At 40.2% G+C, this 24,525-nt stretch overlaps 1 protein-coding gene across 1 annotated transcript in view; it reads left to right on the top strand.

Moving 5' to 3' along the window:
* Nucleotides 1-24,525, top strand: part of LOC130906210 (inactive dipeptidyl peptidase 10) — an 80,664-nt gene that overhangs the window by 13,241 nt on the left and 42,898 nt on the right. The window contains exons 2-4 of the mRNA XM_057820315.1: nt 12,094-12,208; nt 12,402-12,497; nt 16,774-16,868. Coding sequence (XP_057676298.1) covers nt 12,094-12,208; nt 12,402-12,497; nt 16,774-16,868 — 306 coding nt within the window. The remainder of the gene's footprint in view (nt 1-12,093; nt 12,209-12,401; nt 12,498-16,773; nt 16,869-24,525) is intronic.

The raw sequence follows: 24,525 nt of genomic DNA, 5'->3' as shown, positions 1-24,525 counted from the left end.
TCTACAGGGACTAGTAGACTGAGAGCGATGGCAAGGTGGTTCTAAGATGTTCTTTTCAATGTAATAAAGAATTGTTATGCTGCCAATCGATATGTCGTCGCTGCCATATCTCATTAAGAGAGCAGCTTGGTTAGCCGTTCCACTAAATGTTACAAAGTTGCAGCCCGCTCGAATGATGACCTCTGCTCGGAGGGAAATATTGACAAGGTGATACATTTGTACGTGGGCTACTTGCTAATCTATAGCTTTCCCTTGTGTGCAATTACAGTAAATCATCAAAGACAGAGCTATGCAGGAAAAAGTGAGGGCTTCTCATCTGCCATGGAAACCCTCTTGGAGGGTAGCTTCTTATATAACATTACTCCGTGACATGGAGAATTTATTAATTTTTTGCTTATATGCAAATCCACAACTGGTATCCCCCTGCACTGCTCCTTTGCATGTGATTTATCGGCAGAATCACGATGCCTCAAAGACACAGAAGATTGACTTCAAGAAGTCTCCCGAGTCCAATTTATGAAATCTTCGCAGAGGCTGGATCACGGTGCTTTGCAGTGCTTGAGTGTGAATGCTCAATCAATGCACTACAGTACAATTGAAATTGTTGGATGAATTGAAGGAAGCGCTTAAATTTGCATGTGTTAAAAAACAAAAAAACTTTCAATGCAAAAAAAAAAAATGTTTTTTGTCAACATTTCATTCAAGTGCCAATCTGAGTTATTTGTTGTTACTGCCAACTTTCCTTTCCATTTCGTCCCTGTGGAAAAATTTTACTCAGTGCCAATTAAAGGCGGGAAATTGTGCCCTCCTAATTATGATGAGCGAGGACAACGGACGTTCTTCAGAAAGATTCACTGATCCATCCCTCCACTTTCTGTAGCCCTTGTCCTCATTAGAGTCGTGGCTGAGCTGGAGTCTATCTCAGCTAGGCTATTCAGTAAATAGCTGAAGACGATTCTTTCCACAGCACTCCAATTTGTTTTTTTAAACAATTAATAGTATCATGAAAAACACAAACTCAAATACGCATAATCCGAAAACCGTTATTGATGGAGCAAACAATGTTTAATGTAAGAATTTTCAAATATTAAAAACGTCAAAATTCATTAACCAATGCTCTCAGCATTCCGCTTTTATGTTTTTCTCCTAATGCATCTTGCTGAGCTGCTCCCTCAGTTGAAATAAGCAAAAGTACCAAACAAATGAATCTTCCATTCTCGCTTAACTGAAGTGTGTTCTGTTGGTTCAAGATTCCAAGTTTTGGATGACTTTGAAAAAATTTTTTGGGACCAACTGAGGTTGAATTCTATTTTGTACAACTTTAGTAGGCCTGTAACAAGATTGGAGGCAGTAATAGTTGAATCCCACAAATAAAACCCTGAGCAAAAAGTATGGAATCACCAGTCTCGGACGAGTACTCTCTCAGACATTTTAATATGTAGAAAAAACTCAGATAAAAAAGCTTGAAAAAATAATGAATTCATTCAAAAGTGCAACTCCTTGGCATTCAGAAACACTAAAACAAATGAACAAAAAACATTGTGGTGGTCAGTAAATGTTAAATTTATAGAGCAATTGCAGGGAAATAAATATAGAATCTCTCCATTCTGAAGAAAAAAAATATGGAATCACTCCATTTTGAGTAGAAAATACAGACACACCCAGTCAATTTCCATTCCTTCATTAGGCCCCTGCCTCAGATTAGATCTGCTCGTTAGTCAGCAGTTAAAAACAGTGCAGTTATCACACCTTGGAGGGCTGCTGGACCAAATTGATTCACAAGGATCATGACTCCAACAAGAGAGATGTCTCTTGAGACCAATTGTGGGAACCTTTTGGTACCTCACGATACGATACGGTTTGCGATACAAAGCTCACGATAACGATGATCTGACGATATGGCGATACAATGATTATCGATGCATTGGTCAGGAAATCATTCTAGGATATTCTAAAAAACAACTAATAAACAGAAAAACTAGCCTCTGCTGTGAATTGGAATGAGTTTATCACTAGTAGACGTCCAATCCATTTGAACTGTGAGGGTGGCCATCCCTCCCACTTCAAACGGATTGAACGTCTATGGCCGTCAGTAGCAGCCAATGCCAGGCAATGAGGTAATTTTGGGCCATTTAAGGTCATTTACCTGTTGATTTTCAGTTACTTCCAGTTGATTTTGGGGTATTTTATGGGTCACTTCCTGTTCAGTTTGTGTTACAGAACAGGAAGTGACCTGGGAAACGCCCAAATGAATAGGCAGTGACTCAAACTCAATAGGAAATGACCTGGAAATGCCCTAAAAGGAACAGCAAGTGACCTATAAAGGCCCTGAAAATCTGACAGAATGACTGTGAATGCTATGGTTTCGGACGAACGAACGTTCCCAGTCTAAATGGATTGCGTGTCAAGCACCGTCAAGGCAGCCTAAGAGTTAACTGAGACACTATTATGGTGGAAGGTTTTGGTAGCAACATTTTTTTTTTTTTTTGACACCTTTTTAAAACGATATCTTGATTCTTGCAGGAGCATATTGATAACCTTTTGGGATACAAAGTGTCACGATATATCAACATTTTGATATTTTGTCACACCCCTACTTGAGACCAAGGAGAGGATGATCAAACTTCTTGAAGAAGGTAACGCTACACCAGAGGTTGCGCTAGACATTTTCGTTGTCTGTCATTTTGACTGACAGGGTCATAAAAATCCGGTCATAGTCTATTTTTACCCGTCACTTAAATTTTTAAAATGATAATGATGACATATTCAATAGTATTTAGTATTCATTCATTTTTAATTAATATTGTAACGCTTGCTTGGCGGCGAAAAATTAGACACGGAAGTCGTGGTATTTTTCTCCCTTTTTACTCTGCTTACCGCCAACAACTCCGCCCCCAAAGAAAAAGAGGCAACGATATAGACCCCAATCACCAACGTCACACAATGATCTTAATTGTGGTTGTCAGCCCAAAATCTTCTAAATATATATTAAATGCATCTTACCAGATATAAAAAGACTACTACATAGTCTGTGGTGATCGTTTGGTGCCCAGATTTCTTGTCGAATTACAGCAGTCCATCTCGCTCTCATCTTCGGGTCTGTCAGAATACGGTAGAACTTCAAGTCTCTCCGTCTATCTTCTCTTTTACAGCAAACAACCGCCACGCACGCCTTCACCATTTTGATTATTAATATTAACGAGCAGAAAAACACGCCGTAATAGGAGGCATGTACGTAGCGGTAATGTGTAAACCTGACGAGCTGACACACAATATGGCGGCTCCGGTCACGGGGGCGGAGTTGTGACGTCATGTGATTGGGGTCTATACACAGGCGGCAATCTTGTCCATCAATTGGATGACGCGCTGGCAAACCGGGTGCACCAATAAGAACCTCGCGTTGATGTGTCAATCACGGTGCCGCCGCCAGACCCCGGTGACGCTACAATATTCTGACAGAAGAGCCAACGACGTCATGCATTAAGAGAGACAATAGCTAATTAATATGCTAACTCGCCACCCTGTGGTCTGGGGTGTGAATTGCAACCTGTCAAAATGATGGACGGACTTCAGTTTTTTCCGTCACCGTTTTAAAAAAACGGTCAACGACGGAAAATATCCGGTTAACGCGACCCCTGCGCTACACGTATGGTTGCCATAGATGTGGGATGTTCAGCTAGCTGTATCAAAAATCTTGACCAAGTACAAAAAGCATGGCAAGGTTGTTAAAGTTAAGCGTACTGGTAGACATCCAAACGTCATGACAAACAACTAAAGGCCATATGTCTTGAAAACAGAAGATGTACAGCAAGACAAATGAAGATATGGAAGGAAGCTGGAGTGAAGGTATGTGACAGAACTGTGCAAAATGGGATTTTCATATAGGAAAGCTAAAAGGAAACCATCATTGACACTTAAACAGAAAAGAACAAGACTGCAATGGGCTAAGGAGAGGCAATCATGGACTGTGAATGACTGGATGAAGGTTATTTTCAGCGATGAGTCAAGAATCTGCATTGGACAAGATGAAGATTCTGGAAATTTTGTTTGGTGCCGTTCCAGTCAGATTTACAAAGATGACTGCGTCAAGAAAACATCAAAATTTCCTCAGTCCTTGATGATATGGGGCTGCATGTCAGGCAAAGGCACTGGGGAGATGGCTGTGGTTAAATCTTCAATAAATGCACAAGTCTACATTGAAATTTTAGACAGCTTTCTTATCCCTTTAACTGAAAATATGTTTCGGGATAATGAAATCATTTTCCAAGATGACAATGCATCATGCCACAGAGCTAAAACTGTTAAAGCATTCCTTGGAGAAAGACTCATCCAGTCAATGTCATGGCCTGCAAACAGCCCAGATCTCAAACTTATTGAAAACCTGTGGTGGAAATTGAAAAAAAAAAAAAAAAAAAAAAAAGGTCCACAGCAAGGATGCTGCAAGGATGATCTGGCAACTGCAATCAAAGAGAGTTGGCACCAAATTGATGAAGAATACTGTTTGTCACTCATCAAGTCCATGCCTCAGAGACTGCAAGCTGTCATAAAAGCTAGAGGTGGTGCAACTAAATACTAGAGATGTATTTTGATTGTTATTTCTTTGTTTGTTTCTCATGATTCCATATATTTTTCCTCAGAATGGAGTGATTCTATATTTATTTCCCTGCATTTGCTCTATAAAAGTAACATTTACTGACCACCACAATGTTTTTTAAAATTCATTTCTTTTAGTGTTTCTGAATACCAAGGAGTTGCACTTTTGAACTAATTCATTATTTTTTCAAGCTTTTTATCTGAGTTTGTTCTACATAATAAAATGTCTGAGTGACTGCTCGTCCAAGACTAGGGATTCCATACTTTTTGCAAGGGGTTGTACTAGTATAGTCTTGAACAAGTGATGTGCATGCAAAAAATAGTTTAAAATGTTTCTCTTAGTGCTGCAACTAACAATTATTTTTTATAATCGATTAATCACACGATTAATTAAATGATTTATCAATTCAGCTGATAAATGTCACTTTTTTCAATTACCTTCACAATTTACCTTGACGTTGTTTTACGCATGTTGTAAGTAACAATGAAGACAAAACGGATGACTATTTCCTTCTTACAGCTTCCTGGCTTAACTGTAGTCTACAACTGTATCGATTATCAAATTCGTTGGCAACTAATTTATTTATCGATTTTAATCGATTAGTTGTTGCAGCCTTATTAAGAAGCTAGTTTAGACAGTAAGATGTCTGAAAACTGGCAAAAATGTTGCCAATATTAAAAGAAGATTATTGTTCATGTCCTACTTTGATTTAACAAAAAAATATACAGCGGTACCTCGACACACGATCGCTTCGACACACGATCTTTTCGACATCCGACGTAAAATATGACTCGCCTTTTGTTTCTACATCCTACGACCTGCTCGAAATACGACAACATGACAGCGCCGCAGACGGACGCACGGCGGATTTTCTTGTGAGAGAAATAAGCAAAGGTTCCAAGAAGGTTAGTGCAGGTGGTGAAACAAAGAAAAAATTGACGCTTACCATTGAAATGAAGATGGAAATGATAGAAAAATATGAGCGTGAGGTGCGCCTCCGTGAATTGGCTCAACAATACGGCCGTACAATGTCTACGATCTCCACGGTCCTCCTCCAACCTCCATTCGCCAGTCTTTATAAGTTAAGGTGACGATTTTTATTGTGGTAACATCGCCAAAGGAACCGCCAGATTCGTCAGGTTTTTGGTAAATGGTGTTATACTTATATAGCGCTTTTCCACCTTTCAAGGCGCTCAAAGTGCTTTATGCTATCTCGCCATCCACCTACTGGTGCGCAGCACCAGGAGCAACGTGGGGTTCTGTATCTTGCTCAAGGACACTTAGGCGAGTTCATCAGGGCGGAGAATTGAACCCACAACCTCTGAGTTGGGGGACAACTACTCTACCACTGAGCCACGCCACTCCACATCATTTATCATTTATTTCAGAACTTGTGTAACACAACACGCCTAGTGTCCGCCGCAGTTGCCGGTGTTCTCAACAAAACATTAAAAGAGAAGGTAAAATCTCAACCGCACCTTTCCCTCTCTGTCAATTCAGGTATAATGTGCAAAACACGTCCGCCATATTAGAACCAATTCGTTACCTTATTACCGGAATTATTATTATTTTATTATTCCGTTTTTAAAAATTTATTTATTTTGCTCCGGGTTTTTGCCATTTGTAATAGTACCAGCAGCATTTATTATGGATTTAGTGTAAGTTTTTGGGCTGTGGAACGAATTAATGGAATTATAATGCATTCTTATGGGAAAATCCTGCTCGACATACGAACATTTCGCCTTACAAGCACGATCCTGGAATGAATAAACTTTGTATGTTGAGGTAACACTGTAATGAAGAAACCTGATAACATTTACGACTGAGAAGTTGTATGTATGTTATAATTTCAAGAATTTAGACAAGATCAGGTGAAGAAGGTCATAAGCGGTTAATTGGTTATTAAAATAGTTGTTGATTAATTTGCAAATGATTAGTAGTCGATTAATCGATTAATTGCTGCACCTCTAATTTCTGTCGGAATGCAGAAAAAATGATTTCACTTAATTTGCCTTTTATTCAAAGTAACATGCAGGCAAGGGCGTAGGTTTGGTCTCAACATTGGTAGGGACGATATAACAGCATAAACTGCCTGTACACTTTTTTTGGGTCGGGATGGGACAATAATAAGACCAAAAAGATTGGGTGAACGGGGGGTAGGGCTACTTTTCTTACGAATATGTGCCTAATTAATTGATATGCTAGATAAGGGGTGCTCATTCCGTTGATTACCATCGACCAGTCAATTGCAACGCTGGTGTGGGTAGCTAACGGCACCAAAAAAATATATATATATATATTTTTTATATACATTGTTACCGTATTGGCCCGAATATAAGACGGCCCTGGTTATAAGACGACCCCTCTTTTTCAAGATTTAAGTTTGAAAAAAGACTATTTGAACACCAAATTAATTTTTATACAGAAAATAATTATAGTACATCCGAAACAAATGATTATAAAAATATATTTGAGAGAAAAACCATGTTATTTTGCCTCATTCAAATCTTAATATCTGAACATTTAAATATGTAAACTAATGTGCAATCACATTCGTAAATGAATGGCTTCTGGTTTTTGAAATGTAAATAAACCAATCTATAGTGATAAAGCAGCAAAATTGCAATAACTGCATTAACCATCAAAGTGAAATCTAACTGTAACTGTAGTCTTGAAACAAATCTGAATAAGGAAAAACATTGCAATAAGATAACGCAAACTGGTTAAACTAAAAAGAGTAGCTGAGATCCATCATGACAGAACATCGCTTCAACGATATCTGGCGTCATCTAGCGTCGTGAATGGGGAGAGTAGCTGAGATCTGTCCTGACAGAACATCGCTTCAGTGATATCTGGCACCATCTAGCGTCGTGAATGGGTATAACGTCTAGACCGTGAATATAAGACGAACCCCTCTTTTTCTGTGTTATTTTAATGCAAAAAACACCATCTTATATTCGGGCCAATACGGTAATTATTGATTATGTTGTGTGTATGGTGTGTTGTGTAAGCAACACATGAGGTTATGCAGCCTCCCTTTCTCTCTAAGCAGCTTCTTGCTCATGTTTTTTTGTTGTCTAGTTTCCAGCAGAGTTCACTACATTTCTCACAGTTTAATTAACGTTAGGAGTAGAAAACACAAACAGAAGGACATGTCTCTCTAAGCAGCTTGCTACTCAAGTTTTGTATATTAACAAGTTCACATCGTTTAATGTTATGCTATGCTACTCTGATGCAGGTCGGACTTCCAGTAGCAAAATTAGTGGTGTGTTTCCCACCTCCACAACATTGGCGTATTTTTAAATTACTTACAGTGGCTGCCGCTGGCTGAAAAAAAAAAAATTCTAATAGCCCCTTCTTCAAAGGGGGCGGGGGAAGTGGCATGTTGTCGACATGTATTTCTGTCAGGGCTGTGTGAGTGTGAGCGTGTGTGTGTGTGTCGAGGGTGTTTCAAATCATCAGCCAATCAAACGTGCGTTTGAGGGGGAAAAAATGGACCAGTGCATTCAGCAAGTAAAAAGAGGTAAATGTTAATGGTAAAAGGTCAATAATGGTAAGGTTAATTCTATCCTTACAACATATGGGAAGACTATCTAAATAACATATATATAACTGAAGTCATTACGTATATCATGCAATTAAGTTTGCTTAAAAATTGGTGGGCACAATTTGAGCATTTTGAAAAGTTGGTAGTGTCATATCCCTAGCGTCCCTAGGCAAACCTACACCTTTGCATGCAGGAGGAATTCCAGCTGGTATTACGAAGAAATGTAAACTGGCACTTTAATAGAAGGTCTGTGTGTTGAGGTTGTTATCTGAACTTGGTGCATCAGCATTTTGATTAAGATCCTCCCTTCGCTCAATTGTCACGTATTTGCCTGAGCCAGCGCTTTTCAGGACAGATTTATCTCGTGTGTGTGTTGGTGACTAGGAAAGCTCTCGTCACTCTGGGGACTAATTTTCTGCTTGTCCGAATCCCTGTGTTTCCCCAGATGTAGGACTGCACTCTTATGGATGTTGTAATTGTGGCACGTCCTTAATTTGACGCGCGTGTATTTATGCGTGTGTGTTTGTCTGTGGAGGGCATGGGATACTACTTAGGGCTTCTGGGAACATGCCTTCACATTGAGTAATTAGAAGTAGGAATTGAGAATGAAAGTGGAAATCAGTCATGTGGATAAATTTTACAGGTGGGATTTACTGTCAGCATGATGGGCTGGTATTTAGTTGACTTACAGTTCAGTGTTCTCTTCTTGCTTGCATAGGTTTTCTCCAGATGTCTTCCAAATAACACGGCTGTGAATAATCACTGTCAAAATGAGGCACAATAAATGGCACAAAGTGACTGGATCTTCAAAATACCGTATAATGATGAGCGGGAAATGAGCATGACAATATTGCTGACACATGGAATTGTTCATTAGCAGAGGTTTGGATCATTAGCCAGCAAACTAGTTGAGAAGCAATCAACGAAACGTCTACTGCTTGCAGCCAAATAGTACACTTAATTGCCAGATTAATTAACAAATAAGTGAACAGAAAAACAACAAAAGCTAGCTAAACTTGTGCCTTAAGCAGCAGATTAATCTTAGAGTAGTTGTCAGGGCCGGATTGGGACTCATATTCATGGAGTTTCATGCCACTTCATATCGTGACCTACTATTCAAATATTGTAATAATAACCATGCTGATTGCGATTAATCGCATGCTGTCAATAGTAAACTTGTGATTAGTGGCATTTTTTAAAATGCAGAAATTATATATTTTAATTTTTAAATACACCTATTTGCACAGGAGTTGATCAATGTGCTTACCTTACATCAATTTTAAGCCTCATTAAAAACAAGTAAAGAGTTTTACTTTACACTTGTAAAGATGAATTAAACATGAATTTATCCCCAAATAACTTGCAAAAAGAGATGCAGGGAGGAAGAGTGGTTCGCATGTCAAATCACAGTTTTGAGACCAAGGGCTCAAGCATGGGTTCTGTGTGGAGTTATCATTTTATTTGTGGGGTAATTAAAGGCTCAGGAACCTTTTGCAGGTGTTTTGAATTACACATGTGGCAAGTGTGTACAAAACTGAACTTTTCATCGTATTCAACTTTTTTTGGTGTGTGTTTTTGGTTATAATAAGCTGAAAATCTTTAGCATCAGAAGTCATGAGACATATTAAATTTTGCTGGTTTAATTTTTTCTGTCAAATTGCCAAAATAAAGCAACTTTTACTTGATATTCAAATTTAAGGGAGAGTACTGTATATACTTTAATGTAATATATGATTGGTTATAGGTGTTTTCATATAATTTATGACATAAAATTACAAAAAAAAACATAAAAAATAAATGTGAAAGATAAAATTCAATTGAACTCACCAAAACGGTTGTCTCCCAAAGCACTTAAACAGTTCAAACATCTGTGCATTCCAGAGTAGTTAGCGCCCATCAGTCCACCTTAGACAGCAATGTTTTGGGTTAAAATGCCAAAGTTATGTTTTGCCTGAGAACGTGGATTTCAGCCCAATCCTCTGTCTTTGTGCCCAAAAATAGTGAGCTTCGGGCGGCCACGACTTAAGCCCTAAGTGCCGGGAGCCTCCACGCTGGAGGTTTTAGTAGTGCTCTTTTTAAAATTTGTTGTTGTTCATGTTCATGTTTACTGTATCTGTGCATTGCAGTAATAAATGACAAGAGTGCCACTTTTTGGTCCAAAAAAGACAAAGTTACATTTCGCCTGTCAAGGGGATTTCACCCAGAGCCTCTGTGTGCTTTTGCCCGTCTACAAGGCGTTTCGGGCAGCCAACACGCCAGTAGCTTCATCACTGTACTTTTATCCAAACATGCTCGAAAACAACCATAATGAGTCGCGCCAACAGCCAGACGAGTTCACGTTCGTCACCCTGCCTCACTGTTCCTCATTTAAAATGAAGTTTTATCAGGATCAAGTCAACAGGAGTATACTCTCTCTTAGAGCTGGGTTGGCGGCATTGGGAGCACGTCGCGGGGTCTTGAATTCCAAACTACGGGATGCTAGAAGGGCCATAATTTATCATGCAAAGGGGGGTTGCGTTAATGCCGTTATTAACGAATTTAACTGACAACCTGTTAACGAATTTAACTGACAACCACATTAAAAATGTATATTACGACCGGCCCAAAAGTCAGGCCGGCCCAATGGGAAGTGTCCCGATCCTCCCGATTAGCCATTCCGGGCCTGGTAGTTGTTTTCCATGGCTGGATAGTTTGTATCATAACGGGTGTCAATACAGCATTGCAAATACAACAAATTATGCGAAATTGTGTACTATAAATTGTAGAACATTCCACATGATTGTGTCAGTTATCATGCTACTCTTTGCAAAAAAAAAAAATTGCATTTTAGGCAGATGGTTTCGATCCATACGTCAGCCATGCAAATAATGCTGAATAGGCATTATGATTATCGTTAGACCACACTGCATTTCTTGATCAAATTGTATGTTTATGAACTGTTACATATGTGAAAGCGCATTAGCTGGCAATATTTATGCTTATGTGGTTATTATGAGCGATTCGGAAATAGAGCCGCTATGCCCCACAGAGCAAGGAGGAGCCGCAATCTGTTCCGCATTTTGCTTCCGGCCTGCCTGCCCACGTTCCTGGCACTGAGGGTCGGGGTGGGCGAGAAATAATAAATGCTGAGTTTAATAGCCGTTGGATGATTGAACTCCTCAGGGTCTAGTCGGCGATGTCAACTGCTCAGTGTGATAAAGTGCAACAACACCATTCTATAGCATGCCATTGTGTTTAATTGTGACTGATGATGACTTTCACGCAGATTAATTGTGATGCCTGCAACCTTGTAGAGATATGCGCTCTCATTTTAACTTCAGTAGCTTTTGCTGAAAGATGATACTAAGCTATTAACTCATTGGCTACCATTGGCGATGATAGACGTCCAGTCCATTTGAACTGGAGAGGCTAGCAGGTGAATGAACAATGCCTGAATTAAGTAATGAGTGTCTCTACTGGTCAAGAAGTGCCCTCCATTTTGCCTTTACAGCTGCAAGATATGATGAATGAATAACCATTTCTACACAAAGCCTCATTCCAACAGTCATAGACCCTGCTGAGTATCAGGTTGCGTTGTAATATTTTTTGGGATTTCTTACAGTGTTTGTTTTTGTTGATATTGATCTCATGGAGACTATGTATGGGATGTGCAAAAGAATTTTTCTCATGGGGAAATAACACCAAAGTCTAAAGTGCATAATAAATCCTCTTCATTAAAATTCCAAGCGCCACGCACGCATCACTTTAGGTTCTAGCAGCACCACTTTGCCCATCATTCAGTAAAGCTAAATGAAGTGCACAGTGATTGAAAGTGATAGCAGACAAAAATGCAGATATTTGAAAATCTGATCTTATAAACAGCGAATGCATATTTTTTATGGACAAGGACATATTTGGAAAAAGACGTCATTGTTCCATTGTGGACGTAAAATCTGATCTGTTTTTGGGACAGGAGCTGGGGAGTTCAGATGGGCCACCGCGCAACTGGAAGGGAATTGGGATCGCCTTGATGGTGATCCTGGCTGTCATGTCATTGGTCATTCTCTCCGTCGCTCTCCTCACTCCTGGTAAGGAAAATAAAAAAGAAATAACAAAAATAGAAATAACCAACAACCATTCCTAGGGTCAAACTTTCACCATTGTAAAACAGCAGATTTGAAGTAATATCTCTGAATCTTTAAAGAAAGTGGAAAAATAGCCATTTCTTGGAGATTTACCTCACATATCTGAAACTTTACAGTGGACTGGTCTGCTTTTCAGATGAATCTCAATTGTTACGCCGCTCCCTTCTCACCATGGAAGACCTGGAGAGTGAAGAGTTCAAAGTTCACGACCCCTGTGTATCCTGGTTGACAGGTAAAGATCGTTCGGTGTTACACCAAGTGGTCCAATTCAATCCGGTATGCACTGTGAATTGCCAACTCACCTACATCAATAGCATGAAATTAGTCATGAATGAAATCAAGAAAGGAAGACTATTTAGTAAAGACACAACAACAGAGGACATCTTTTCTCATAAGAGGGAGATGCGCTGATTGGTTCTATCTACTGTAATGATCATTTATTTTGACACCTTTCAATTATTAAGGCAACAGGTTCTGAACTGTTCGTCTTCATATGTTGAGGGTTTTGTTTCTATACTCACAGAGACCCCATTGATTTTGAATGATATCCAACACAACATTGCAATGGTGGCTGGGATTATTGATCATTTCTTTCGCACTGCTTATCCCATGCTTGGATGAAGGGTGCATGAAGCTGTGAAAGTACTTCAATATCTTGACCATGATCTCAACGTGGAGGTGGGCTTCAGGTCATGAATGCAATATTGCCATGGCAACCATTTTAATAGCACCAAAAAGGAAGGCACTTTGTGGTATTTAGTGAGGATGGAAAAAAAATACAACATCCCACCTAACTCATATGCTCCCAAAAATGTATAAATACGTTCTATTTTTAATTGTTTCAGTGTCCCAAAGACGCGTCTTTTACGTTTTTTTTTTCACAAGAGACATCTCTAGGTTCTGATTCAACTTAGCTCCAAAGCACAATGCTGAAAATCCATTTTAAAGCAATAAAACTGGCCACTGGAGGGCGGTTGCACATTTGGTAAGACCCGCCACCCGATACAACGGAACGAATGGCCTGGCCACATGGTCAGGGCGCTGGCGGAAGACAACCGAATGGACGTCCAGGATGCCAGGCGCTGGACGACCGAACAGAACGACCGGGACCACCAGTGCAGCGGACGATGCCGTTGAGCCCATGCTGCTCGCAGAGCAGAGCCTGTGCCGCCGTGCTCAGCCGCCCGCGTCCCCCGCACCCTCCAGTGTCCTGCGACTCAGCTGGAAACGCGCACGGCCAAACCAGGTCCCCCCCAGGAACACAAAGTTCCCCAAGCGAACTCCGCCACGAGGCAGTGGTCACCACAAAAGAAAGACTCAAAAAAATCCATCTTTATGAGACAGGCGGCAATGAGGGAAAAGTTTACCCCGGTTGTCGCGGCCACAACAGCGTCATCTCTCAGTTAGTTATGTGTAAATAAATTGTTACTTTGCTATCAAAAGCTCTATTTGTCTTGTTGTTTATGGTATTTTGCAAAAGGAAAACAATATTCAGAGGTTTTGGATGTAACTAAAGCAAAAAATAGCAGTGTTAAAGTCAAAGTTATGTTTGAAATGTATGCTTTTACAAAAAGCTCAATTTCTCTGTTTTTTCATCAGAAATTGGTAAATTGCTCAAACTAAGCTATTTTCAAATGTTGATTTCTAAACAATGGAAAAATATATGAAGTAACTTTTTTTCCTGCTGAAAGAAGAGAGTCTAATCTTTCTTTTGGTGGGTTCCATGTCTATATAGCAATAGCACAGAATTTTCTGTGGGCCAGTCAAAATCCAGTAAAACGGCCGGGAGCTAAGGGAGTTGCACCGGTGAAAATGGCTAGGAGTGAATGAGTTAAGTGTAATCCTCACAACAATACAATTTCTACATGATAACAATATTATCATAATACAGTCATTCTTAGATACTTTGTTCATCACAAGACAATTTATGATAATAAGATCATAACATGATGAAGGCCTAGCGATAGCAGAATAGAAAACAGTAGGCCTATTTAAGTGAAGGTGAAAATTAGCTCGCAGCATTTTAATATTGTTAATGCATCCCTTTTGCAAAGTGAAGTGGAGAAAAGCATAACATTTATGGCTTTGAATGAGCTAATTAAATTTGCATTTAAAAAAAAGAATACAGTCCTTAAAGGCTGCTGCCTCTGTTTTTCCATTGTTAGCATGTCTCTCAATGCCCCCCTTAGCTTGCATGCTGATGTCAACATTACAACAGCAAAGTGTGAAATATAATTGGAAATTGTGCTTTAGCTTACCAAGAAGTGTTCTTTTGGCCATTTAGCATTAAATGAGGTCCATCGTTTTGGCATATTAACATAATAGTTTGTCATTAGATGTGTGACATCGTGCTAGCTAGCACGTGGGAAGAGGGGGCGACCATTTTAAATTTCACTCAATGAGAAACCAGAGAATTGAGGGACAATGCTTTCAGTCACTGATCACTAATCTTACAGCTATGTCGCTTTTTGATCCTTTGATTTTGGGCCTCTTATCATTGTGAAGCAGTATTTACCAGGCGTTGTTATATTTACCCACTAATTGGGTATTTTAGTTAGGTTGAAGGCCCAGTTATGTTTCTGCGGCAGACCTACGCCGCCAAGGCAGACCCGATTTACGACCCTCCGCCATAGCCTGACGTGCACCTCCACAGATTCCTGACTGGTGGTCATCGTGGTGACGTGACACGTGGTGACGTGACGCAAATGGACTGTGATTGGTCCGCTGAGACTGTTGTTTCCGGTTCAGCGCGAAATCACCATTTTCAAACAACGTTGTGCTCCACGCAAAAATGGACCAAGCCGACAAGAGTATCATAGAAGAGGTCCGCAAGTACGACAACCTCTACAATGTCCCGTCAAGACATTATAAAGATTGCCAAATAGCAAGCAATTTGTGGAAGGAGATTGCTGAAAATACGGGGCTGAAGGTCAGCGATTGCATAAAAAAATGGAAGAACCTCCTATACAAGTATGTGTGTGTTCGGAAGCAAATGACCACACGAAGCAGTGACACCGTCGGCCAAAAACTGCCAGCTATTATCACTTTATGTCGTATTTTTGGTTGGTGCACTTTATTATTTATTGTGTTTGCTGTGAGTCTGTGACTTATTTACATTTTACACTTCAAGTATATGAAGAATAAAGCACAGGTTTGGTGTCAAAAGAGTTGTTTTGATGTTTCAACAACAGACAGTGCACACACTTAATACATCATCACTGATTGAGAGTGCCTCGGTGCTTTTATTATACCGTTTTTACCATCAAGGCTTCCAACGCAGTTTGGGAGGTTCCACAGCCACCAGAAATCTGCTATGGCTTCCCACTGGCTGGTTGTAGGACACAACAAAGAAATCGGACAAAACACTAAACAACGCAGCTTGCTGGCTTCCACCCGATGCTAGAATTCGTAAACTCCCAGTGTCTGTCCGGCATCAACAGTCGGACAGACCACCTCCGCAACCGTCTTCTGTGTAGCCTGCACCTCAACATTTCTATGATCAAGATTTGCTGTTTAATGTTGATGAGCTGAAGATCCACATTCAAGCATTCCATCTCTGTTGGCATTGGTGTGTAACCGGAAGAAACTAGAGGAAGTCGACAAGAGTCCCCCAAAACCGTACAAACACAACGCCACACCCCTCTAGTGGCTTGGCGGTGAATTACAGAGCAACGTGTTTCCTTGTCACAGTACCATCGAATGCTCATTGAAGCTGTAGGGTCTACATCAACGCTACACCGTCACTGCAACGCAGAAGCATAACTCAGGCTTAGACTGCTGTAAGACATGTTAGTTTTACCCTCCTGATGATGTGGTATTGCAATGGTAAATCTAGTGCTCAGTACGAAAGGAACCGTAGATTATCCAGCTATGCAGCATTGCGTTCATATTCAACCCCAAAAGGAGAACAAAATAAGCATCCAGCTTGAGACAGCGGCAGATACCAGACAAGGCATTTGAATTTGGACTGTCACCCTTAAAGCCAGATGTATGGCCACCACAAATAATTTACATCATTGTTCAAATGATCTTTTAGGGGTGCATAATGTGACACCTATGGATTTAAAAAACAGTTCTCGTGGATCTTAATTACATGGTCTTGACCATAAGTATCAGATATTGTAGCAGACATTTATTTTTTAACTGTTTTTATATACTGCTTTCGTTTGTATGAAGACTTGGGGCGAAACCTGTATGTTGGACTAGAAGGGGCATCAACATGAATACAGCAGACCTTTGTTCAAAGCAATCCTTCCAGACATCACCGAATGTGGCTTTGGATCTTTGCCCCAGCCTTCCGGATTTTGCTGGGAGTGGCCATGTATATTGGCTCCAGTGTTGGATATTATTGGCACACAAGTGCAAAACAGCTTGCTCACAGACTATATTTTCAGAAATAGGCAGAAATTTCACGCTTGGTGCAGGCATCCTGGAGACTCAACTATATTTGTATCAGCTATTAAAAAGTCAATTTTCCACAATTTGTATCTCCTCTCTCTTGATGGCAGAAAATGAAGTAGTTCTGCGCAGCAAAGAAGGACATGTTTTGTCGTTCAACCTCAACTACAACCTGACCACCACACTGTTGGACAACGCCTCACTGGTTAGTGCTGCTCATATGTCTTTTAGTCACACACAAACAAGGTGGCTGGTCATTTGCAGCACCTACCTTCATGGTAAATGTTACATGATTACTTCTGTTACAAATGACATCTATGACATTTTGATAAATCTGCTTTATGAAGACAGGTGATTATGAACCAATCGCTCATCTAGACCTGTTCTCTTAACAGTGACGAATTTCATTTTTTAGCAGTATCTTTAAAATTTATGTCGGACAAACCCAATGATTTGATTATCACTAACACATATGCATACTTATTGAGCTATAACCTTGCAGTCCGAGAATATTATTTTATTGGCAGCATGACAGGACCGAGCTTCTCTTTCTACTCAACAGAGTAGAATTCTTTTTTTTTTTTTTTTTTTTTATTAATCCAGCAAGCGCATCATCACTCCTAACACTGCCTGTGTGCGACAGAGACATTCACACAGTATGTGGGTCACTGCAGGCTGCTGTTGTCAGGCTCAAGATAAAGTGTGTTGGTATATAGTGTGCACCAAAAGGTGTAATTGGGTCTCCCCAAATAAATGAACACAAAATAATGAGCACTATGAGCACCACTATATGTGTTGTTATAGCAACATTTAAAAGAAGATCTAGACATACTGTAGCTCTATATTTTTCAACACAACCAGAAAACATGACAAAAAACTGATTTACAAGTGCTATAGGCAGAGGCGCTGGAAATCACTCACAGTAAAGGGGTGCGGAGGATCTTTTTTTTAGTTTTTCCTCATCCAAAAACAGCCATTTTGTCATGCTTGCGCGTTTTCTCCATACAATGCACAATGCCAATACACTCGCATGCTGGATAGTTTACATACTACTACTAGGCTACTATTAAACACACTATTGTTTTTCACCTACTGTATGTGTTAGAGTTTTTGTATTGGAAATAAAAGCGCCCGTGTATTATAATGTAATCCCCTCAGCTAGACAGCGCAATGACACACAAACACATTTGAAAACTGAAAGGTCCAATAAGCCTCAGTTTAACGGCCCCTTTTTTAAAACACTAAAATAGATTGCACACTAATATCCAACAGCGGTCTGCACAGCAAGACACAAAGGTAGATTTCCTTTCTGTACTGAACATTCTAAATCTGCAGCAAACTTTTCCATGCTAGGCACTATTGTAGAACATTTATTTTAGAAAATTTTGCTTTTTTTGTAAAGAAAAAAATCGCTAATTAGTTTTTGCGCCATGCTAACGGCTCCTCTGTCAACAATTAACTTTTCCGTTCCAGTAGTGTCGTATTCAATGTGACCCGGTAGCAAGCATGGTGCCAGGTGGTGACCACGTCATTAACAAAAACAAAACAAAACAAAAAAAACAACAAAAACCTTTTCAACATACAGTGCCTTGCAAAAGTATTCGGCCCCCTTGAACCTTGCAACCTTTCGCCACATTTCAGGCTTCAAACATAAAGATAGAAAATTTTAATTTTTTGTCAAGAATCAACAACAAGTGGGACACAATCGTGAAGTGGAACAAAATTTATTGGATAATTTAAACTTTTTTAACAAATAAAAAACTGAAAAGTGGGGCGTGCAATATTATTCGGCCCCCTTGCATTAATTCTTTGTAGCGCCACCTTTTGCTCTAATTACAGCTGCAAGTCGCTTGGGGTATGTTTCTATCAGTTTTGCACATCGAGAAACTGACGTTCTTGCCCATTCTTCCTTGCAAAACAGCTCGAGCTCAGTGAGGTTGGATGGAGAGTGTTTGTGAACAGCAGTCTTCAGCTCTTTCCACAGATTCTCGATTGGATTCAGGTCTGGACTTTGACTTGGCCATTCTAACACCTGGATACGTTTATTTTTGAACCATTCCATTGTAGATTTGGCTTTATGTTTTGGATCATTGTCCTGTTGGAAGATAAATCTCCGTCCCAGTCTCAGGTCTTGTGCAGATACCAACAGGTTTTCTTCCAGAATGTTCCTGTATTTGGCTGCATCCATCTTCCCGTCAATTTTAACCATCTTCCCTGTCCCTGCTGAAGAAAAGCAGGCCCAAACCATGATGCTGCCACCACCATGTTTGACAGTGGGGATGGTGTGTTCAGGGTGATGAGCTGTGTTGCTTTTACGCCAAACATATCGTTTTGCATTGTGGCCAAAAAGTTCAATTTTGGTTTCATCTGACCAGAGCACCTTCTTCCACATGTTTGGTGTGTCTCCCAGGTGGCTTGTGGCAAACTTTAAACGAGACTTTTTATGGATATCTTTGAGAAATGGCTTTCTTCTTGCCACTCTTCCATAAAGGCCAGATTTGTGCAGTGTACGACTGATAGTTGTCCTATGGACAGACTCTCCCACCTCAACTGTAGATCTCTGCAGTTCATCCAGAGTGATCATGGGCCTCTTGGCTGCATCTCTGATCAGTTTTCTCCTTGTTTGAGAAGAAAGTTTGGAAGGACGGCTGGGTCTTGGTAGATTTGCAGTGGTCTGATGCTCCTTCCATTTCAATATGATGGCTTGCACAGTGCTCCTTGAGATGTTTAAAGCTTGGGAAATCTTTTTGTATCCAAATCCGGCTTTAAACTTCTCCACAACAGTATCTCGGACCTGCCTGGTGTGTTCCTTGGTTTTCATAATGCTCTCTGCACTTTAAACAGAACCATGAGACTATCACAGAGCAGGTGCATTTATACGGAGACTTGATTACACACAGGTGGATTCTATTCATCATCATCGGTCATTTAGGACAACATTGGATCATTCAGAGATCTTCACTGAACTTCTGGAGTGAGTTTGCTGCACTGAAAGTAAAGGGGCCGAATAATATTGCACGCCCCACTTTTCAGTTTTTTATTTGTTAAAAAAGTTTAAATTATCCAAAAAATGTTGTTCCACTTCACGATTGTGTCCCACTTGTTGTTGATTCTTGACAAAAAAATTAAATTTCATATCTTTATGTTTGAAGCCTGAAATGTGGCGAAAGGTTGCAAGATTCAAGGGGGCCGAATACTTTTGCAAGGCACTGTATATACAGAGTATCACGAAAGTGGGTACACCCCTCACATTTCTGCAGATATTTAAGTATATTTTTTCATGGGACAACACTGACAAAATGACACTTTGACACAATGAAAAGTAGTCTGTGTGCAGCTTATATAATAGAGTTAATTTATTTTCCCCTCAAAATCTAGCCATTAATATCTAAACCCCTGGCAACAAAAGTGAGTACACCCCTTAGAAACTACATCACTAAATGTCCAAATTGAGCACTGCTTGTCATTTTCCCTACAAAATGTCATGTGACTCGTTAGTGTTACTAGGTCCAGGTGTGCATAGGGAGCAGGTCTGTTCAAATTTGTAGTGCAGCTCTTACTCTCTCATACTGGTCACTGAAAGTTCCAACATGGCACCACATGGCAAAGAACTCTCTGAGGATCTTAAAAGAAATGTTGTTGCGCTCCATGAAGAAGGACGAAGATGAATTTTTTTGGTTCCAATGGTCTGAAGCATGTGTGGCGGTGACCAGGTGAGGAGTACAAAGATAAGTGTGTTGTCATGCTTACAGTCAAGCATGGTGGTGGGAATGTCATGGTCTGGGGGAAATACTGCAGCAAAGCATGATCCCCCCCCTCCCGAAACTGGGTCGCAGGGCAGTGTTACAGCATGACAATGATCCCAAACACACCTCTAAGATGACCACCGCTTTACTGAAGAGGCTGAGGGTAAAGGTGATGGACTGGCCAAGCATGTCTCCAGACTTGATCCCAATAGAACATCTTTGTCAGATCCTCAAGCGGAAGGTGGAGGTGCGCAAAGTCTCAAATATCCGTCAGCTCCGCAACTTCGTCATGGAGGAGTGGAAGAGCATTCTAGTGGCAACCTTTGAAGCTCTGGTCAACTACATGCCCAGGAGAGTAAAGGCAGTTCTGGATAATAGTGGTGGCCACACAAAATATTGACAGTTGACATGTTGTATGTTAATATTGACAACTTTCACTCAGGGGTGTACTCACTTTTGTTGCCAGAGGTTTAGATATTAATGGCTATATTGAGTTATTTTGAGGGGAAAATAAATTAACTATCATATAAGCTGCACACAGACTACTTTTCATTGCGTCAAAGTGTCATTTTGTCAGTGTTGTCTCATGAAGATATACTTAAATATCTGCAGAAATACGAGGCATGTACTCACTTTTCTGATACACTGTATATTGAATCCTCAAAGTTAAAAACGCTATTGTTTCAATATGTATTATTGATTTTTAACAACAACAAAAAAAAAGAATCTACCAAAACACCCCCCCAACACCAGGGGGTGCTGCAGCACCTTCAGCAACCCACTTCCCGCGTCACTGGCTATAGGTACAGTGGTACCTCTACATACGATCACTTCGACACACGATCTTTTCGACATCCGACGTAAAATTTGAGCCGCCATTTGTTTCTACATCCGACGAGTTGCTCGAAATACGACGACATGACAGCACTGCAAACGAACGCACGGTGGATTTTCTTGTGTGAGAAATCAACACAGTTTTCAAAAAAAGTTGATACAGTTGGAGAAACAAGGAAAAAAGTGATGCTTACCTTTGAAATGAAGATGCAAGTTATAGAAAAATATGAGCTTGGGGTGCGCGTCCCTGAACTGGCTCAACAATACAGCTCCATGGTCCTCTTCCGACCACCGTTCGCCACTATTTATAAGTTAAGGTGACAATTATTATTGTGGTAACATTGCCAAGGAAATCGCCAGCTTCGTCACGTTTTTATCATTTATTTAAGAACTTATCCAACACAAAACGCCCATTGTCTTAAGCAGTTGACCGCTCTCAAGAAAACGAAAGTATTATCTCTACCGCACCGACCTATCTCACTGAGACGTCACCTTCGCGGTGCGTTCAGGGACAGTAAAAAGTGTCCGCCATATTAGAATCCAATTCGTTACATTATTTACAGGAATAATTATTAATTATTCTTATTATTATTATATTATTCTGAATTATTTATTAATAACTTATTTGTTTTTCTATGTTTAATTGCCATTTGTAACAGTGCCAGCAGTATTTATTAAGAATTTAGTGTATGTTTTTAGGCTTTGGAACGAATTAATGGAATTATAATGTATTCCTATTGGAAAATCCTGCTCGACATACGACCATTTCGACTTACAAACAAGGTCCTGGAACGAATTAAATTCGTATGTAGAGGTACCACTGTATGTTGAATGCAATAACCACACTAGTCCAGTGGTACCTCGACATACGATCGCTTCGACACACTATCTTTTCCACATCCAAAGTAAAATTCGAGTCACCATTGGTTTCTACATCTGACGACATGCTCGAAATACAACAATTTATGACAGCGCCGCAGTTTCTTTTTTTGCCGCAAGATGGACGCACGCGGATTTTCTTGTGAGAGAAATCAACACGGGTTCCAAGAAGGTTAGTGCAGGTGGTGAAAAAAGCGAAAAGGTGACACTTACCATTGAAATGAAATTGGAAATGATAGAAAAATATAAGCGTGGTCTGTACGTCCGTGATCTGGCTCGACAATACGGACATAGTATATCTATAATCTCGACGGTCGTCCCCTGACCTCAATTCGCCAGTCTTTATAAGTTAAGGTGACAATTATTATTGTGGTAACATCGCCAAAGATATCACTAGCTTCGTCAGGTTTTCAATCATTTATTTCAGAACTTGTGCAACACAACACACTTACACACCTCTGCCGCAGTTCACGCTAACAACAAGAGCACATTAAAAGAGAAAGTAAAATCTCTACCGCACCTTTGTCACTCTGTCATGTCAGCCACGCGATGCGTTCAGGTACAGCACGCAAAACACATCCGCTACATTAGAACCTGATTTGTTACATTATTACAGGAATTATTATATTATATTGTTATTCCAATTTTTATTTTAAATTTATTTGTCTTGCTAGGTGTAATTGCCATTTGCAGTAGTACCAGCAACATCTACTGTATACGGATTTAGTGTAGGTTTTTGGGCTGTGAAACGAATTATTGGAATTATAATGTATTCTTATGGGAAAATCCTGCTCAATGTACCACTGTATATGTTCTACTATTTTTTTTGTTTAATAAAACTGCAAAAATTGTGGCACTGAATTTCTTTGAATGCTGGAACAGCCCTGCTGCGCCACTGTACTTAACAGTGGGGCAAATAAGTATTCAGTCAACCACTAATTGTTTAAGTTCTCCCACTTGAAAATATTAGAGAGGCCCCTAATTGTCAACATGGGTAAACCTCAACCATGTGAGACAGAATGCGGAAGAAAAAAAAAAAAAAAAAAAAAAAAAGAAAACCACATTGTTTGATTCTTAAAGAATTTATTTGCAAATCATGGTGAAAAATAAGTATTTGGTCAATACAAAAAGTTCATCTAAATACTTTGTTATGTACCCTTTGTTGGCAATAGCGGAGGCCAAACGTTTTCTGTAACTCTTCACAAGCTCTTCACACACTGTTGCTGGTATTTTTGCCCATTCCTCCATGCAGATCTCCTTGAGAGCAGTGATGTTGTGGGGCTGTCGTTGGGCAACACGGACTTTCAACTCCCTCCACAGATTTTCTATGGGGTTGAGATCTGGAGACTGGCTAGGCCACTGCAGGACCTTGAAATGCTTCTTACGAAGCCACTCCTTTGTTGCCCTGGCTGTGTGTTTGGGATCATTGTTATGCTGAAAGACCCAGCCACGTCTCATCTTCAATGTCCTTGCTGATGGAAGGAGATTTTCACTCAAAATCTCTCGATACATGGCCCCTTTCATTCTTTCCTTTACACAGATCAGTCGTCCTGGTCCCTTTGCAGAAAAACAGCCCCAAAGCAGGATGTTTCCACCCCCATGCTTCACAGTGGGTATGGTGTTCTTCGGATGCAATTCAGTATTCTTTCTCCTCCAAACACGAGAACCTGTGTTTCTACCAAAAAGTTCTATTTTGGTTTAATCTGACCATAACACATTCTCCCAGTCCTCTTCTGGATCATCCAAATGCTCTCTAGCGAACCGCAGACGGGCCTGGACGTGCAATGGCTTCAGCAGGGGGACACGTCTGGCAGTGCTGGATTTAAGTCCCTGGCGGCGCATTGTGTTACTGATAGTAGCCTTTATTCCTATGGTCCCAGCTCTCTGTCGGTCATTCACTAGGTCCCCCCGTGTGGTTCTGGAATTTTTGCTCACCGTTCTTGATATCATTTTGACGCCACGGGGTGAGATCTTGCATGGAGCCTCAGATCGAGAGAGATTATCAGTGGTCTTGTATGTCTTCCATTTTCTAATAATTGCTCCCACAGTTGATTTCTTTACACCAAGCGTTTTACCTATTGCAGATTCAGTCTTCCCAGCCTGGTGCAGGTCTACAATTATGTCTCTGGTGTCATTCGACAGCTCTTTGGTCTTGGCCATAGTGGAGTTTGTAGTGTGACTGACTGAGATTGTGGACAAGTGTCTTTTATACCGATAATGAGTTAAAACAGGTGCCATTAATAGAGGTAACGAGTGGCGCCTCGTTAGACCTTGTTAGACCTCGTTAAAAGAAGTTAGACCTCTTTGACAGCAAGAAATCTTACTTGTTTGTAGTTGACCAAATACTTATTTTCCACTCTAATTGGGAAATAAATTCTTTAAAAATCAAACAATGTGATTTTC

The sequence above is a fragment of the Corythoichthys intestinalis genome, chromosome 2 (assembly GCF_030265065.1).
Source record: "Corythoichthys intestinalis isolate RoL2023-P3 chromosome 2, ASM3026506v1, whole genome shotgun sequence".
Lineage (NCBI taxonomy): Eukaryota > Metazoa > Chordata > Actinopteri > Syngnathiformes > Syngnathidae > Corythoichthys > Corythoichthys intestinalis.
The sequence above is the reverse complement of the archived record's forward strand: the minus strand, read 5'-3'. Positions and strand labels throughout refer to the sequence as shown.